General features: G+C 35.8%; 1 protein-coding gene across 4 annotated transcripts in view; it reads left to right on the top strand.

The window, feature by feature from the left end:
- kat6b (K(lysine) acetyltransferase 6B) overlaps nt 1-16,289 on the top strand; it is an 86,334-nt gene that overhangs the window by 26,076 nt on the left and 43,969 nt on the right. For all 4 annotated transcript variants that reach the window (XM_007898735.2, XM_042336625.1, XM_042336624.1 and 1 more), the window contains exons 3-6: nt 5,963-6,071; nt 12,928-13,043; nt 13,708-13,789; nt 14,202-14,334. In XM_007898735.2, coding sequence (XP_007896926.2) covers nt 5,963-6,071; nt 12,928-13,043; nt 13,708-13,789; nt 14,202-14,334 — 440 coding nt within the window. The remainder of the gene's footprint in view (nt 1-5,962; nt 6,072-12,927; nt 13,044-13,707; nt 13,790-14,201; nt 14,335-16,289) is intronic.

Below are 16,289 nucleotides of genomic sequence, written 5' to 3'. Positions count from 1 at the left end.
ACCTATAATTTTATAGCCTGACCTGTAAGCTCTTAATACTGGATGTCATTAAGAGTATCCATTGTTTTGAGCCCTCTAAGGTTAATAGAGGACCAGTTTAAACGTTTTTGAAAATACACGTACAGGAATTTTTATATAGTTAGAGTCCTTTGGAGAGCAAAGCAGATGGTGCATCTGCCTAGGCTGAGCTCCCTGGGCTGAATATTGGTAAGTGCTGAACTATTCAAATTAACATTTTTAGTATTTTAAATATAACTAAATGTTCAGGAAATATACGCCTATAGTTGTAATCCGGGTTGTTTCACAAAATACATCTCTCAACAACACAAATCAACCTTCCGCAATTTCCCGCAAAATTCCCCAAAGCCCTCCGCCCCGCAATTTTGGACAAATATTTCTGCATTTTTCTATTGGCCCAGGTCATAGGCCTAGACTTGTGCTTTTCCCTAGGGAAATTAACTAATTATCAGCACTTGGCCTCCTCAATCCTCCTACTTGCAAAATGCTACGATGGGTGCCATCCTCCTGACCCACTGCTAATACTACTATTAGTTGACCATCATAAGGGACACACAAATAAACTTATAGAGACTCTCACCTGACCCTTTACTGGTGAGAGGAGGGATATGAATATTTCTCTTATTTCTTTTCGTGGATTTTAGTGGATGCTTGGTTTGGTGTGATTTCAATATGGTTTCTTGGAATTTACTTTCATTTGCTTTCTGTGATTAGCTCTCTTTTAAGTGATACTCTTGTCCCTCAGTCAAAAGATTGTTGTTTCAAGCACCATGTCGGAGCTTAAGCTCAGAATCTAGGCTGATACCCCAGTGCAGTGCTGGGGGAGCTGCGATGAGGCGATGTATTGTATGCAAAGATTACTATTATCCAAACCTTTCTTAATTTTATATTTTTCATTGGGGGGGGGGGGATAAATGCAGTCTTTAATGTTAGGCCAGACATATGCTCATCAACATAGGTGAAACTACTCAGTGAGACATGTAAAGCAGATTTGCATAAGCTAAGGTGAAAACTGTATTTTTAGCAATTTAATAACGTAGAATCACCAAAGGAGAGCAGTAGCGACAATACTTCTCATTTATTGTCTTCCTTCAGTAGTTCAGTTGATTGCACATTAACTATGTTTTATTTTCCAAATGAAATTATTGGGTATCATTTAATACAACACAAAATGTAATTCCATCAGTTATATATCTTTACTATGTATGCTTTAAGAGTTAATTAGAAAAGTTTTGAGATTTATTTTATATCAGATTTATTTCTTAAAAGGTCTGTGTCTTAAAAGGTCTAGGTTATGGTGACCTTGGAAAGAGTAATGACAGATGAGTGGAACGGACCATTAATGATTCATTTAGGATCTATGTTTTTCTCACTTTATTTCAAGTTTATTGTATTTCTTAGAATTTTATTTTCCTGCATGCTTTGATTGGTTCCTTTGCTGAAAGCAAGGCCACATGCCTCATGTTTTTGTGCACAGCACAGGAGAGTTTGTAAAGCAGATGAATTGCTTTCTGTCTAAGCATTGTAAGTGTACAGTTCTGTTCCGTTGACAGTAGACACTACAATAATTCTTATGTTCAAACCAAAAATTTGACACAGAAGAAAAGTGAATTGAGTGTTATCTTCCTTTAATGTACTTTTGAAAACAAGAATGAAAGCCTTAGGGGAATACTTTCAGCCTATTAATCTTTCCCTTCAGTTCAGAAAGATATTCCATTTCAATGCCTCTTCTGCTAATATTTCATGGCTTTCATGCAATCAAGCCTTTCTAAAGCACTGATTGGCAAGTAGGTTAAGGGAGCTGTGCTGGATACTATCAGCTCACGCCTGGAACTACATCATTGAACTGGCTCTTGGTGTGACCAAAGACTTAAAAGTGACCAGAGCTTCAGTGATGGTCGATATTCAGGGGTTATTCTGATTATAACTTAATTTCTCTGATAAGTTCAGAATTTTAAAAATCAAAAAAAATCTATCTGACCAACTTACAGTTTTCCCCCCAAATTTTAATTTTTGTGAGTCTCATGCGATTTGGCTTATATGCCTCTTTCAGCTGTGCTGCATAACCAGTGAAAGTAGAATAAATGGATAAATACTTTCGCAATATTACATTTTCTTTCCAGTGGAAAAGCTAATTTTTTTCACCCAGTGTTTCAGATGTATTCAGTTTTAAAAAAATGAAAACGGAAAGAAAACCTGGAAACTAAAACACTAAATGGATTCTCCTGGGCACAGAAATTGAGTTTGGACACATTTTCTTTGTTGATCTCTTGTGTTAAAGAAGCAATATAAACACCTGGAGTGGCCTCTTGAAATCAGGAGACTTGAGAAGACATTGGTGAAGTGGACTTTATACTATATGAAACATGTGCCTGTATGAAACTGATATTTGGGTGGTTGGTTTGGGTACAGATTGTCTTCCTCCAGGGAGAATGTGCATACATATTCCATTCCAGACATAGGGAAATATCTGTGTGTAGTTGGCATACTTAAGTAGAACTCTTTCTGGTCTGGATACCCTTGAGCATGGTTATGGGTTTCAAATGTATCAGACACCATCTGACCAAAAGAGTATAAAACTGATATTTTTGGATACTTTTGGGTACAGTTTGTTTTGCATCTTTTAAGAATGTAAAAAAATAACTATGGTGATTGTTATTCCACGATGCAGGTGGTTGGTGGCTGTTACCAGGTGGGGAAAATTATTGAGTTGGGTCTACCTAACAGCCCAGTTCTGAATTTGCTGGACATTATATGAGATAGGTTAAGGCTGAATCTTGTCAAGCCTACAAGGAAAGTCTGGTTAGTCACAATTGAAAATTCAGTGTAGATTTCTTGGTTAATGTGGAATTGAGCATAGTTTATCTGAAACAACTGTCCCATCAACCAAAGAGGAACAGGTTATTTCAGGATTTCAGGAAAAATATGAAATAAAATAAGAAAAGAATGGTTCAGTGGAATAAAAAACAGTTCCAAGACAACAACAACAAATTACATTTGTGCAGCGCCTTTCACTTCGGGAAGACATCCCAAGGTGATTTTAACAATAACAATAACAACTTGCATTTATATAGCACCCTTTCAAATGGAATAGCATCTAAGAGCATTGGAGGAGGCAATTAATCTTAACAAGGAAGCATGTTTTATGTGAATGAATCATGTTGGAGAAATGCCAGACACATTGAATAGGTTAACAGTTCACTAACTATATCTTTTGCATAGACAATGGCGTTTTAATGTGATTTGTTATGTGTTTGGAGGAGTTTGTAATAAATAATACACAGGAAAGAACAATGACAGCAGTAGACGCGTATTAATTACAATTGGACAAATGCATTTATTTTTCAGGATGCCAGAATTAGAAAGTAAGTTATTTTTGTTAAGTGGGCTGCCAGCCCTAAGTTCAACAGAACTGTCTTTGTCAGGGCAATTGGTGTGTGTGATTTTATCAAAAGAACAAGGGAAGTCAATCGAGAGAGAAATTAGAAAAAGAAAGAGATGAGGAAAAAACTATTAATATGAATGAAATGAAGTAACTGAATCCCTTTCATCATGATCATTACAGGACTTGGAAAAAGGGAGAATCAAGTGTAATTGTTCTGCAAAACCCACTGATCGTAAATAGTTGCATTAAAGTCTTCAAACACGTGGCAGCAACTTTAGCTGTGTGGTGTAACCTCCATTTAAGTTGCAATATTGTGATTTTAGATTAATTATGTAACTCACAATCTCAGGCATTTCCCGCATCAACAGAATTAGTTAAAGTTAGAGTGTTTGTTCTGTTCTGCTATAATTTAAGGTTATGATGAAGAGCATTTACTTTCTCTAACTGGTCTTTTATCATTTCTGGATGTCATAATTCTAAGATACACATAAGAAATGAGTATTGTTTGTTTTTCTTAACTCCAGTTTGCCCACTCAACTCAATCCTCGGAGTAAAAACAGTCCAGAGATTTTAAAAAAACAAGTAAGCGAGTGTGTGTGTGTTGACAGTAATGTGATAAGTAATCTGACCGAGAGGGTCAGATGCCCGAGACCTTGAACAGGAATTTTGAGCACTTCATCAATATCAATTCAATCTCCAGGTTTGTTATTCTCTTGGATCACACTTTAACATGTGTTGCTTTGTAGTATTCACAAATCTAATGATTTCTTCAGCTGTTTTTGCTGGCACAAGTGTCCTGGCAGAGAGAAATAGATCACAGGCTCCTTGCTACCAAATCATGATTTGACAGCAATACTGTACCATGTGATTTAACCAGCAATAATCTTAGGACAATTCCACTGAATAATAAATGAGAATATGATGGCCTCTATATATTAATATAATTACATGCTGTATTTAGCAAAGTTATGTTTGGCTTTATCAATGATGGAACAAAACCGCATGAGGATTGTTGTTTGGTGTAGATCCATTATGTACAGAAAGCTGATTCTTGGTGTATTTTTTTGAATGCTGGAACTATGAACCATAAATAATTTTCAAATATCAGTACATATTCTACCAGAATAAATGTGCAGGTACTTATTGAGCTATTTGTGAGATTAGAATAGCTTTCACATTTTCCACAATATTGACTGATTTATATTGACTGAGATGCAGGTTACTGACCTTCCCCTCAGAAGCAAAATCATCAACTGATAATGCTGTCTTGGTTTGAATGAAAATTAAGCCAGGTTCAATAGCCTCACTGCAAAGTCACAATCTATAAAAATCCTAAACAGTAAAACCTGTGTGGATGTGTTAAAATCAGCTAATTCACTTGCTTTTCTACAAGATCGAGTTCAAGATCCTCACTTTAAAATCCCTCTAATCTTGCACCATCCTACCTCTGTGACTTTACCAAACTTACCAACCCACCCACATTTTCTGCTCGGCAATGGCCTGCTTCATGTCGCCTTCCTGCTTACCCCACCATCAGCCATCGAGCCTTGAACCTTTCTGCCCCACTCTCTTGAACTCCATCCTGGAGTCCCTTCTGCTTGTTCCATCCCTTACCTTCTTCAAAGTGTATCCCAAGACCTTCCTCTTCAGTCATCTTTTCACTCCCATCCCCTGGTTCCCATCCCTCCCAAGTCCAAACCCCAGCTTGAGTGCAAACCCAAGACTGTCCAGCTACTTGGGGCATCTTAAAAAAAAACTGCATTTATACAGCATCTTTCAAGTTGGGGTTTTCAAAAATAATATCTTGATTATTTTCCTCCTGGGAGCTAACAAAATTTTGTCTAATTATGTCAAGTGACCAGTTAAGATTTAATACTCGAGATGGACCGGTTTCAGCTTTTATGGTAGACTGGTTTAATTGTGGTAGACTGCTCAACTATGTTCTACAACTCAACCACACTCTAAATACTGTGCCAAAAACAGTTGAAGTGTTCCACCAGGTACTAGAGAACTGGAGTCTCAAACCCTATGAGAAACAATATAACAGGCTGGAAAGAAGCCTTCTTGTAGCTATTTACTGATAATGTTTCATGTAAACAAATATTGCAATTATTCATCTTTGTTTTCCTAACATATTTAGCACTGTTACTTTGTGAGAAGGAGGGTAATGTATCCAATTTACCAATATTTCATTCAGTATCAATTCATTTGGATTTGGCTCTGATTTTGTACAAATGTTTTTTCTATATAATTTTGAATCCCAATGTGGAAGCTACTTATAAAAAAAAGTCCTTAAAGTGGCTTGCTCTTTACTCACAAAGCCAAAGCATTAGTGACAGTTCCATTGAAGCAACATGTGGATATTCTGCTGATTTGTTTACTCTGTATCATGCGGGTCAAATTGTGGTGAAGCTGGCTTATGCTAATGTTTTTGGAGAATAAGCAATTTTTAGGATGCATAACCATTTTCTGAACTTTATTAGAATCTTACACTTGCAGCATAGCAAAAAGAAGGAAGCCATTGACTTTCATGTTTTTCCCCCACCTCTTTATTTCTAGCCCCGTGCAAATCCCTTCCCAATCTGCAGCTTCTGTTTGGGGACAAAGGAGCACAATCGAGAGAAAAAGCCAGAGGATCTCATCTCCTGTGCAGACTGTGGTAGCAGTGGTGAGTTGAATTATTTATAAATCAGTAGAAATTGTAAGATTTTTTAAATCATAACTCACATTATGATGCTCAGCGGGCATTGTACTTCAACCTCAGATTATTTTCTGCAATGTAAAGTGGAACGATTTTGTCACTACTGTGGCTTGCACTTTCATATATAATTATACAATGTAGTTCCATGTGAAATAGAATGATCTGATAATTAATTGTATGTTTTTAAACCTTTAAAACTCTTAATTGACTGAAAATTTGGTTAGTTTTGGAGATACACAAAAAAGAGGAGGCAGATGAGTCATTAAAATCCCTTTATACTGCACAGTTGGCACTAGAATGAATCAAGATTCAACTTGGCAGTGTTAAATTGCCCCACTAAGAAATACTAGGAAACATTCTGCTACCTCATCCCATCTGGCTTTGATGTTGCTGCTGGTCATGCTTCCATACCTACTTGATTACATTTCAAAAGGTCCATGTGTTCTAATATTGAATTACTATAAAATTGCTGAATCCTTACCTAATTTGGCCTATTACAATTGTTCCGAATACAATACTTTTACCCAAATAAGAAATTACTTTTAATGTAAACAATTGACCCTTCTTCAATATTTCACAGCTATGGGGTTCATTACGTATTTCACATGCACATGTCAAAAAAAGCATTTTCGGTTACAGATTTGTTTTTACATATTACAAACTCAAATGAGTATTTGTAACCTTAGGAAAGCTGATTTTCATTGGAGGTAGAGATGGGATTGAAGACTCCTTTGTTTGCCTTCTTTCGTTCTTAAAAGAAGAGGCAGACTGGACAGTTTCAGTCTTACTCTACTGAATATGAGAGGAAAGGAATCATTTCTAAAAGTTTCACTAGTTTAGCACACCGTGACACAAAATAGCAAGGGTATATATATTGTCCCATGATTTCTTTCATGGCACATTCTAGTTAAGAAACCAGAAATATGCTAAGTGGAGACCAGTTGATTCCTTGAAGGGTGGAGGAAAAACTCTAAATGTCTCTGCAATTTGTGTTCTTTCATTCTTCTTGGAAAATTTATTGAAAGCAGTGTTGTCAGAGGTTTGGGGGAGAATTTCTGGCCTTGGGTGGCCAAAAAAAATACCTATCAGGGAAAAATCCCACCTGAATCTAGGTTTATTTGATTTACTTGGCATTTTAGGGGACTCTTGAACTCAGTCGTAACTTTGAAAGCTGCTTTCTGCCATTCTTAAAAGAATGTAAACATAAAGCCAACTTCAAAATTCAGGCTGTATTTAAGAATTTGTCAAATTCTGGACTCTCTAAAATGGTACCTACCATGAATAGATTAAATCTAGACCCAGGTAAAATTTCATCTCACATGACTGAAGCAATAAAAACGCATCTTGCAAGAAGTCCGTAAAAAGCATTACTGTATCTTTCATTATATAACCCATTTAATTCTAAATGTTAGAGTACTTACATGCTGAGAAAATCATCATAAGCTTTTTTCAGAACTCCATTATATGTAGTTTTCCACTGCTATGTATTTAATTGCATCATTAGATGAGACCTGTAATGGCTGGAACTAGAAATTGCAAAAAGAAATTTTCTGTGATCAGATAATGGCAATAAATGCAAAAGGACCAATAATTTACATTTACAGATGACATTGTCTTTTGAAGTGTTAGCATAATGTCACTGCTGTTATGCCTAATCTTCATCAAATATTCTTTAATATAGTGAGTTGTTTATGATGCAACAGTTTTGTCCTGTCCGCTCCACCATTCAGCCACTAATCCCCGAAACTCTGGAACCCTCTCCCTCAATCCCTCAGCCTTGCTCCCTTCCTCCCCTCTTCCAAATTCTGTCTGAAGACCTTCTTCCATTTTGATCGTGCTTACGGTTATCTCCCCCCTCCTTATGGCTCGGGGTTAGACTCTGCCACTGTCAAGCTCTTCAGAACGCTGCCTGCATCAAGGGCGCTATATAAATGCGTTGTTGTTGTTTTATCATTGGCAATAGAGAAGAAAATATCAATATGATGCATATTAATTTTTCTTTTGGCTTTTTGTTTGCTGTTGGTGCTCCTAATCAAACCAATGAAATTTGACTGAATATTGTATGTAAAGTTTAAATCTAATGAACTGAAGTTTAAGACTTAATTGGGTAAAATAGATCTCCAGTAGTCACTTGAGAGGATATCAGGATTTGTAGGCAAGTCTTTACATGACTTTCATGGATTGACTTACATTAGAATTAATGCTGATACTCTTTCTGCCTCATTAAGATCAAATTATCTTTAATTAGCTCTGCAGATGTATTTGGTGATGCGCAGCTTTCTGGAAGAATGCTGAAATGTGGAATAATCTACTTAGTCAATGCATGTGAATCTATTTTACCTGACTTGCAGAACACTGGAGTGTTTTTTCCAATCAGAAATATCAATCTACATATTGTTTAATATACTGGGGTTCATCACACACCTGTTAGTTGTTTCAGAAATCTGTATATAAATATCATTTTTATGCAGTGTAATTAACAGATTTATTACTGCAGTTGTTTTCAGACATTAGAGTTGTCTTCCATTATGTGGGTGTTTTTTTATTTTCAGTTGGATCAGTGAAAAAAGCCAAAAGGGTATTGTTAATGCAGAATATTCAAATGCACTCTTGCATGAGTTAAAACATTTTGCTACAGAGTGTTTTTGTTTTCTGTGATCTGGTTTATCATCCAGTGTACCAATTTGGGAAAATGTATCCTTTTAAACCATAGGGAAGTCCACCTAGTCTAACTCTTCACAAGTGTTGATTAGAATATAGTTGAGTAATGACTCCTTATACGACTTCAATGTCAAATGATGTTTCTCTATTTTCGCATTGCAGAAATTACAAACACTAATTAGCTACAAATATCTGAACAATGCACGGACTGTTGGAGATTGATTTAACTGAGACCGAGTACTCTTAATATATCAAGTGTCGAGTCGACTCTTTTTTAGTCAATGGAGTCTATTATGTGCTATACCTTAACCATGTGAAAGTGCGTGTGTACAAAGGAATTACAAGTGCTCTTAATTTTTTTAATTAACCATTGGAGAAGTTTTTGTTAATTTTATAATTGATTTTCATTGATCGTTAATTACGTAATTAGCACATCTGCAATTCCTCTGTAAATTTGTGCTCACTCAAGGATTCTCCATAATATACAGACATAAATATACACATGGTTTTAAACAGTGTATAATAACCCCCTGTCATTCCTTTATATCTGAAATTACATGTCTTTTTAAATTCCATATCACAATCTCTTACATTTTTGTTTTTCTGTCAGCTTAATATGCACCACTTTCTTTTGTTCACTGAGGTCGTGATTTTTTTGAACTCTGTATCCTGTATAAATCATTCATTTTTAATCTGTTCCAATGGAGGTAAAGTACAAGGTACTCAGTTGAAAATACATCAACTTTTAGACATGGCTGCACTTTTTTTCAGGAGTGCTTTTCAACATTGTTTGACTGATCTATTTTTGCACCCATATATGCCAAATACTTCACAGGTAACCATGGTTCCAAGGGGGCATTGCACCAATGTGCTTCTAAGACTTTATCTGTACAAGCCCTTTTGACAAGCACAACAAGAAAATTGGCTCCTTCTGTTTATCACACTACCTTACTTTTGTGTATTTTATCTGTCACTGACCTGCTTGAATACATAAATGCATTGACTATTGTGTGCTTTTTGTTCGTGAATCAACCAGATAACAACATTTTAGAATACTTCCTCTCCTATCTTATCCATAAACCCAATATAAAGTTAGGCTTTCTACCATTTAGTGAAAACTGGCACAATCCATAAAGGTACTCTGCATTTCAGTTGATAAGAATAAGACAGAGAGAGGCAATTGGGGGTGAAAGGAAATGCACAAAAGAGGTTGTTTGCTTGTATATGTGCAGGTCTGTTTATGAGCCTGTCAATTCGTTTCACCTTATATTTGTAGACACCAAAGCACTGTAAAAATGATACAATTGCTGACATTAATTATTAGACATCCACCTGTGAAATTAGGAATGGAATGCAGTGTGCAAATGTGCATCTAACAGCCTCTAATTTATCTTGCAGATTTACAAATGTTTCAATAAAGATATTTGCCTCCTATCTAAGAAAATGCTTTAGAAAATAGGTAAAAAAGGTTCAATCTATCCGTAAATATTAACTTGTCATCTTTGAAAATAAAGATGTATTTTCTTTCCAATTGAGTCACACATAAAGTTTTACCCTACTTCTGAGATTTTAAAAATTGCTTTCTTGTTCTTCACAAGAGTACCTATAAGTACTACAATTAGATGATGGTTGTCGTTTTTCTTGTAAGTGCCCAATCACGTGTCTCTTATTTGGGATCAGACATTATTGTCAAAAGATTTCTATATTTTCAGTGAAGTACAGTTTACTTAATGCACTTCTTAAAACCGACTCTGCAATTTTTGTTTCATTCAAGTGTTTCGTAAAATACTGAAATGCTGAAAAAGTAATAGTTTTGACGGTAGTGATAAAAACAAATGCTGTTATTCTACTTTCCAGATCAATCCTAGTCCTTGCTAAACAATAAAAGTCATTGAATATGTGTTTACAATAAGAGCATAAATGATTTTATAGTCTGTGTTGAAATGTTGTACCTCAATGCATGCACAGTTCGTTTCATCAGTTGGCTTCCAGTATAGACTTTGGATTTCTTGCACTTGTCGAGCACCATCAATTTCACTGTGTTGACCCATAATATTCTGAATATTGCTTTCTTTATGGATCACTTGTGCTGTGGCAGTCTTGCCTAAGTGTAAAAAAAAGCCACACTTAGGTTCTCACAGATTTTGAGCAAATTATGTATAGAATTTAAAAATGATTGCATTTAGTTTCATGAAGGGCTCAACATTCTATTTTTTAAGAAATAAAATGTTTGCCACAAGGCATTTGCAAACAGTCTTGTGATTTTACTTGCCTGGATTTTACAGAGGGCAGAAGTGAAGCAATGATTATTAATGTCACCATAACAGCTTCTGACAGGTTTTGAATTTACTGTTTGAAATGTAAATCACAAGTTGGTGAGATGACAGCATAATAGCTCATTTGAAATATTTTTTAAATTACTTATCTTTTTCATTTAAAGTAACTAGCAATCTATTTCTAAAGCTGGCACTGTTTTAATGAAAAATGTACAGTATTAAAAAAGACAGACATTTCAGTCATTTAGTTAATTGATTCAATTGACGTTTTAGGTACTTCTGTCAGTATCTGTCAAACACTTTTAATATTTTTCCTGGCCCTTCTTCATGTGTGTACATATCATTGTATCTGTCACTATTGCATCATGTTTTAGGTAATCATCAATAAAATAAACCTCTGCTCTGAATCCTTACCTGCTCCTGAACGACGTCTTTAAGACAATAAAAACAATGTCATGAAAGGCAACAGATTATCTCTGTAATATAATTATCATTTTGTGCACCATATGCTTTGCTTTTCCTCTCTTTAATCATGCCTTTTGGAGCGTGCAGTAGGTTATGGAAAATCTCTGGTTTGCCTGTTGCCACCCCACAATAATTCCTTTAGTATTTCTTTGCTCCAAGCAACAAACAGAATAAATTTCAAGAGGCATCTGTCTTTGTTGTTATTGCACTGGCAGCACCATCTTATGCCTGATAGCATGAATTTAAAATACACACCTGTATTCTCTTAATGCTTGAGCTGCCTTTTTATTCTTTTTTTCAAAAAAAATGTACAGCTATTTGAAATTACAAGGATTGCTTTAGTTTTTTTAAATAAAGTCATGAATTGTGAAATGAAAGCTGTTTTCAAATGTATGGCTTATACACTCGTAAGACAAAATATTACATGTTATTACCTGTTTATTTCAGATACAGGTAGTTGTACGTTAAATATTTGAACACTAAACACTACTCGAGAATACATTCTGAATTAAATTTTTCACTTCCAGAGTTCCAGCTTGATATTCCAAAGTTAATATTTTTTCCCCCAGTCGAGTACTATGTTTTTTTCAAAAATCCAATTTTCCTCTTTTCTCCTAAAGTTACTGAGTGACTTTACACTGTAGTCCCAGGGAAGCAGCATCCCTCTGGTACCCAAGTGACTGATGGTACAGTGTGATATCCTAGCTGAACAATTCTGACTTTCCTAACATCTGCACAGATGTGATGTCAGTAGAGGCTCAGGATAACTATCAGTATTAGGAACCTTGGCTCAATTTGTTTCTCATTAGGCCCGAGACACTGCATTGACTGAGATCTGTTTGCTTATCTTAGACCACAGGTCAAACGTGGGAAATTACTGACCTCAATGTTTTAGCACCATTCCATCACATTTGCCCACTGGGCCAGAGAAGCATTTCTGCTAATATTTATACTTAAAAGTGTGTGTGTTTTCATCATTTCACTTTTTAGATAATACATTGACTACACTGATCGAGCAGTCTGATAACTTGACTCAATATCACAATGTAACTAGTATTGGGTTGTACACAACAGTGATCCAGATAAGCAGCTCTGTGGTGAGGAGGCATTTGGTCTCTGCTTGTTGTTTCCTCTGTCGGTCTACTGATGTGAGGAATTAAAGTTTGCTTAAAAACAATTTGAATGCACCTGTAATATTCAGGTTAGGTTCCAGAATGCAAGTGAGTAGAAAATCTGATCAGGTTTATTGCAAGTAATTCTTCCCATATATTTATTCTGTCAAGTTAGATATCTAGTTCATTGGTAAACTTCCTTTTATAAAATATCACTTGACAAATCAAGTGTGGCTTATCTTATTTGTGAAAAAAAATACTCGAATGACCAGAAAAAACTTTCAACATCAATTATTCTTCTTTTTGAAGGGCACCCATCATGTTTAAAATTCTCTCCAGAATTAACAGCCCATGTGAAGACATTAAGATGGCAATGTATTGAGTGCAAGACTTGCAGTGCCTGTCGAGATCAAGGGAAAAACGCTGTGAGTATTTAAGCCCTCCGGGATGCTACCCCTTGTGAAGAACGCAATATAAATGCAAGTTTTTGTTCATTGTTAATCTTTCCTTCCCAATATTGTTATAATTTTCCAAGTCAATTTTTTTTAATAATGATCATAAACAATTCTGAAACACAATTTTTTTTCCAATAAATCTAGAGGTCTCAGGGCAAATTCTTTCCTTTTTCCACACCTATAAGTCCCTAAGTCTAATACCATTTTCAAATAATTATCGCTTTTGGTCCAGAGAACAATCTTTCAATGCATATTTAAAAGGTACACTATATTTTACAGATTTTTTTAGAATCCCATCCAGTTTAATTCTTAATACATAATTAAATTGCTAGTAGGTGAAGGGGTTCACAAATTCGCAGAGAAAATATTGTAATTTCCCTTTCTTTGAATATTTAACCAGCAAGTGGAGCCAGAAAGATTGTGCTCCAGGTAGGAAAGTGCTCAGATTTAAATATTCCTCTATAAATTCAAATTCGCATTTCACTGGTCAACTTTTTTGTAAACCACAGGAGATAGGAGAGCCTTTATTGTTCTTGTCATTTTAGCACTCGCAAGTATTGAGTGTAAGTAATAATTTGGAAACTTGAGTGAATTCATGCGATTTTGAAGTAATTGTACTTTCTTTCCTCCCTAGGACAACATGCTTTTTTGTGACTCCTGTGACCGAGGGTTTCACATGGAGTGTTGTGACCCACCACTCTCCAGAATGCCAAAAGGTATTGTTGAACAATGAATGGCTTAATGGTTTTAATAGTTCTTGTTTTAGAAATATACTTGACTAAATAGACACAGGTAATGGATCCGTAAAAGAATCAAAACTGATCCAAATTGACTATTTTGGATTTATTTGTTTTAGACCGTTCCATGCCCTTTATTAAAATGTTCCTTTGCATACGGTGACTGAGGGAAGAGAGCGCATTCAAGTCTTTGGCAGTCGAATGGAAATTCTTCCTAATTTGTCTCCATGCGTTGTAAAATTTGGTTTTAGGATTTGGAGAATTCGACCTTTGCGCTATCCAAGACTGTTTAATTTGTAGATCAGTTCTTGTAATGTAAATATTAAATATAATACATGATGCTGAGAAAGAACTTTCACAACCAAGCTAATGTCTGTGTTCTTTATGATAGGAATGTGGATCTGTCAAATTTGCAGACCAAAGAAAAGGGGAAGGAAGCTACTACATGAAAAAGCTGCACAGATCAAACGCCGTTATGCAAAACCAATAGGACGCCCCCAAAACAGACTAAAGCAAAGAACTGTGTATGTTCATCATTTTCTTTTAAACATGGAACACAAATGAAGTAAACTTGCACTACAATATTTTAAAGATGTTGATACTGTAGTTCTCACTATTTTTTGTGCTTTTAAATGCTTCTGCATACTTGTATCTTTTAGATAGGTTTCCAGGAAAATGGGACAGTTTTAAGAAAAAACAGATTGAAGACAAGATTGAAAAATGTAACTGTCCATTTCATCATTACAAACCTCTCATTTTAATAGCATTTCTCTTGGGTCTAACGGAAACACTGTTACTGTAGTTTGTTGGTCCCCATAGTTTTGTCATAATTAGGTAGTGTATTATAATTGAAAATTATTCAAATTTACCTTTTTAAGGAGACTTGAAAAGCAAATGTCAAACGTGGTGTTTATATAGAAATATTATTTGATGCCTCAAATAGAAAGGAACCTTTATGGACAGTCTGTTCCACTGTACAATTTTGACACATTTCACTTATTTTCTCTAGAATATTTCTCAATGCACTCTTTTGTCTAGAGGTTTTCCTTGAAGCAATATGATTTTTTTCCTCTATAAGCCAATAGTGCTTTAGCTGGACAAAGTGAACAAGTTTTATGGCCTTACAATCTTATGGTCTTAAAGTAGATTGTACAGTTTGTTGTTATTTACCTGGTAACTTTCACAATTTAGAAATTGCACGTTTCACCCTTCTATTTAACCTAAAGCTCTAAAAATATCAATATAACTTTTGTAATCTGTTTCTGCACTGCAGACATCGAACAGTCAACAAGAATAATTTCCACTTATGAACTCCCTCAGCTCTGGTGCCCATTCAGAAATGTCGAGCGCTTTAGGACAATCTCCTTAATTAAGTATAAATTATATTTTATTATGTAGCGCCTTCCAGGTAGGGAGAATGTCTAAAAGTGCTTTACAAAGACTGAGTGAGAATTTGAGCTGAGAGGCAGGGGGAAAGCGCCTTAAGGTGCAAAGAGATGTATTTTTAAGAAAACATTTGAAAACAGAGAGAGTAAGGGGGAGGTGGAGGAAAAGAAGGCGATTCTGGAGTTGGCAAGGCATGCATAAGGATTTCAACATGGGGGTGGTGAGGTATTGACAAGAGGTGGGCAGTGTTGTTTAGAGGAAAATGGACTTGATCAGAACCATGAACTGTTGAGAGTCAGACAAAATGCCAGTGCTTTGCACAGGCTCTGGGAGTTAGAATGAGCAACCGGGGTGATCGGTACTGTCAGTACCTGACTGTCATTAAACTTGAAATCTAATCTTAAAGCCAAATCGACGTTAACCTCTTTCCAACAATGCCTTTGCCTTCAGTTTAATCTGTACATTCCCATTATTCCCCTCAAGACAAGCTCACAGCTCAGACAGAGTAAAGCAGACGTACACCTCTTTCTCACAACTACCTTGTTTTTCAACACATCTTCATGGCTTTTTTGATCATAATAACAGTTATTCAATTCATGCACCATTTCCCTTTTGATCTGGTTCAAAACCAAAAAATTCCTAACAGACATACTGCATTGATTAGCTCTGCTGAAGGTAGACGTAAATTGAATACATAATAATAATAATCCTTGCATTTGATATAGAGCTTTTCACGTCGGGAGGACGTCCCAAAGCGCTTCACAGAACACACTGTAAAGTGAATTGACTGTATATTTGTGGGCGAACGCGGCAGCCAATTGCGCACAGCAATGTCCCACAAACAGTCGTAGATTGAAAATGACCAATTTATTATTGTTTTTGGTTTTGGAGGGATTATTATTAGGCGTGTGGAGTAAGGAAACTTGCCCAAGGTTTCGCCCTGTGCCTGGAATTGAACTCAGATCTCTCGCTTGCAAAGCAAGCGCTCTAACCACTGAGCTACAGGACTCCAAGTAGTGCAAAAATACTATTAGGTGTGTGCTAATGTTTGTGGAACTCGACACTGGTATTTTAACTTAATTTGATGGGGGAG

Source organism: Callorhinchus milii, unplaced genomic scaffold, assembly GCF_018977255.1.
Source record: "Callorhinchus milii isolate IMCB2004 unplaced genomic scaffold, IMCB_Cmil_1.0 Scaffold7, whole genome shotgun sequence".
Lineage (NCBI taxonomy): Eukaryota > Metazoa > Chordata > Chondrichthyes > Chimaeriformes > Callorhinchidae > Callorhinchus > Callorhinchus milii.
Note: the sequence above shows the minus strand (reverse complement) of the source record. Positions and strands in the feature narration are given on the sequence as shown.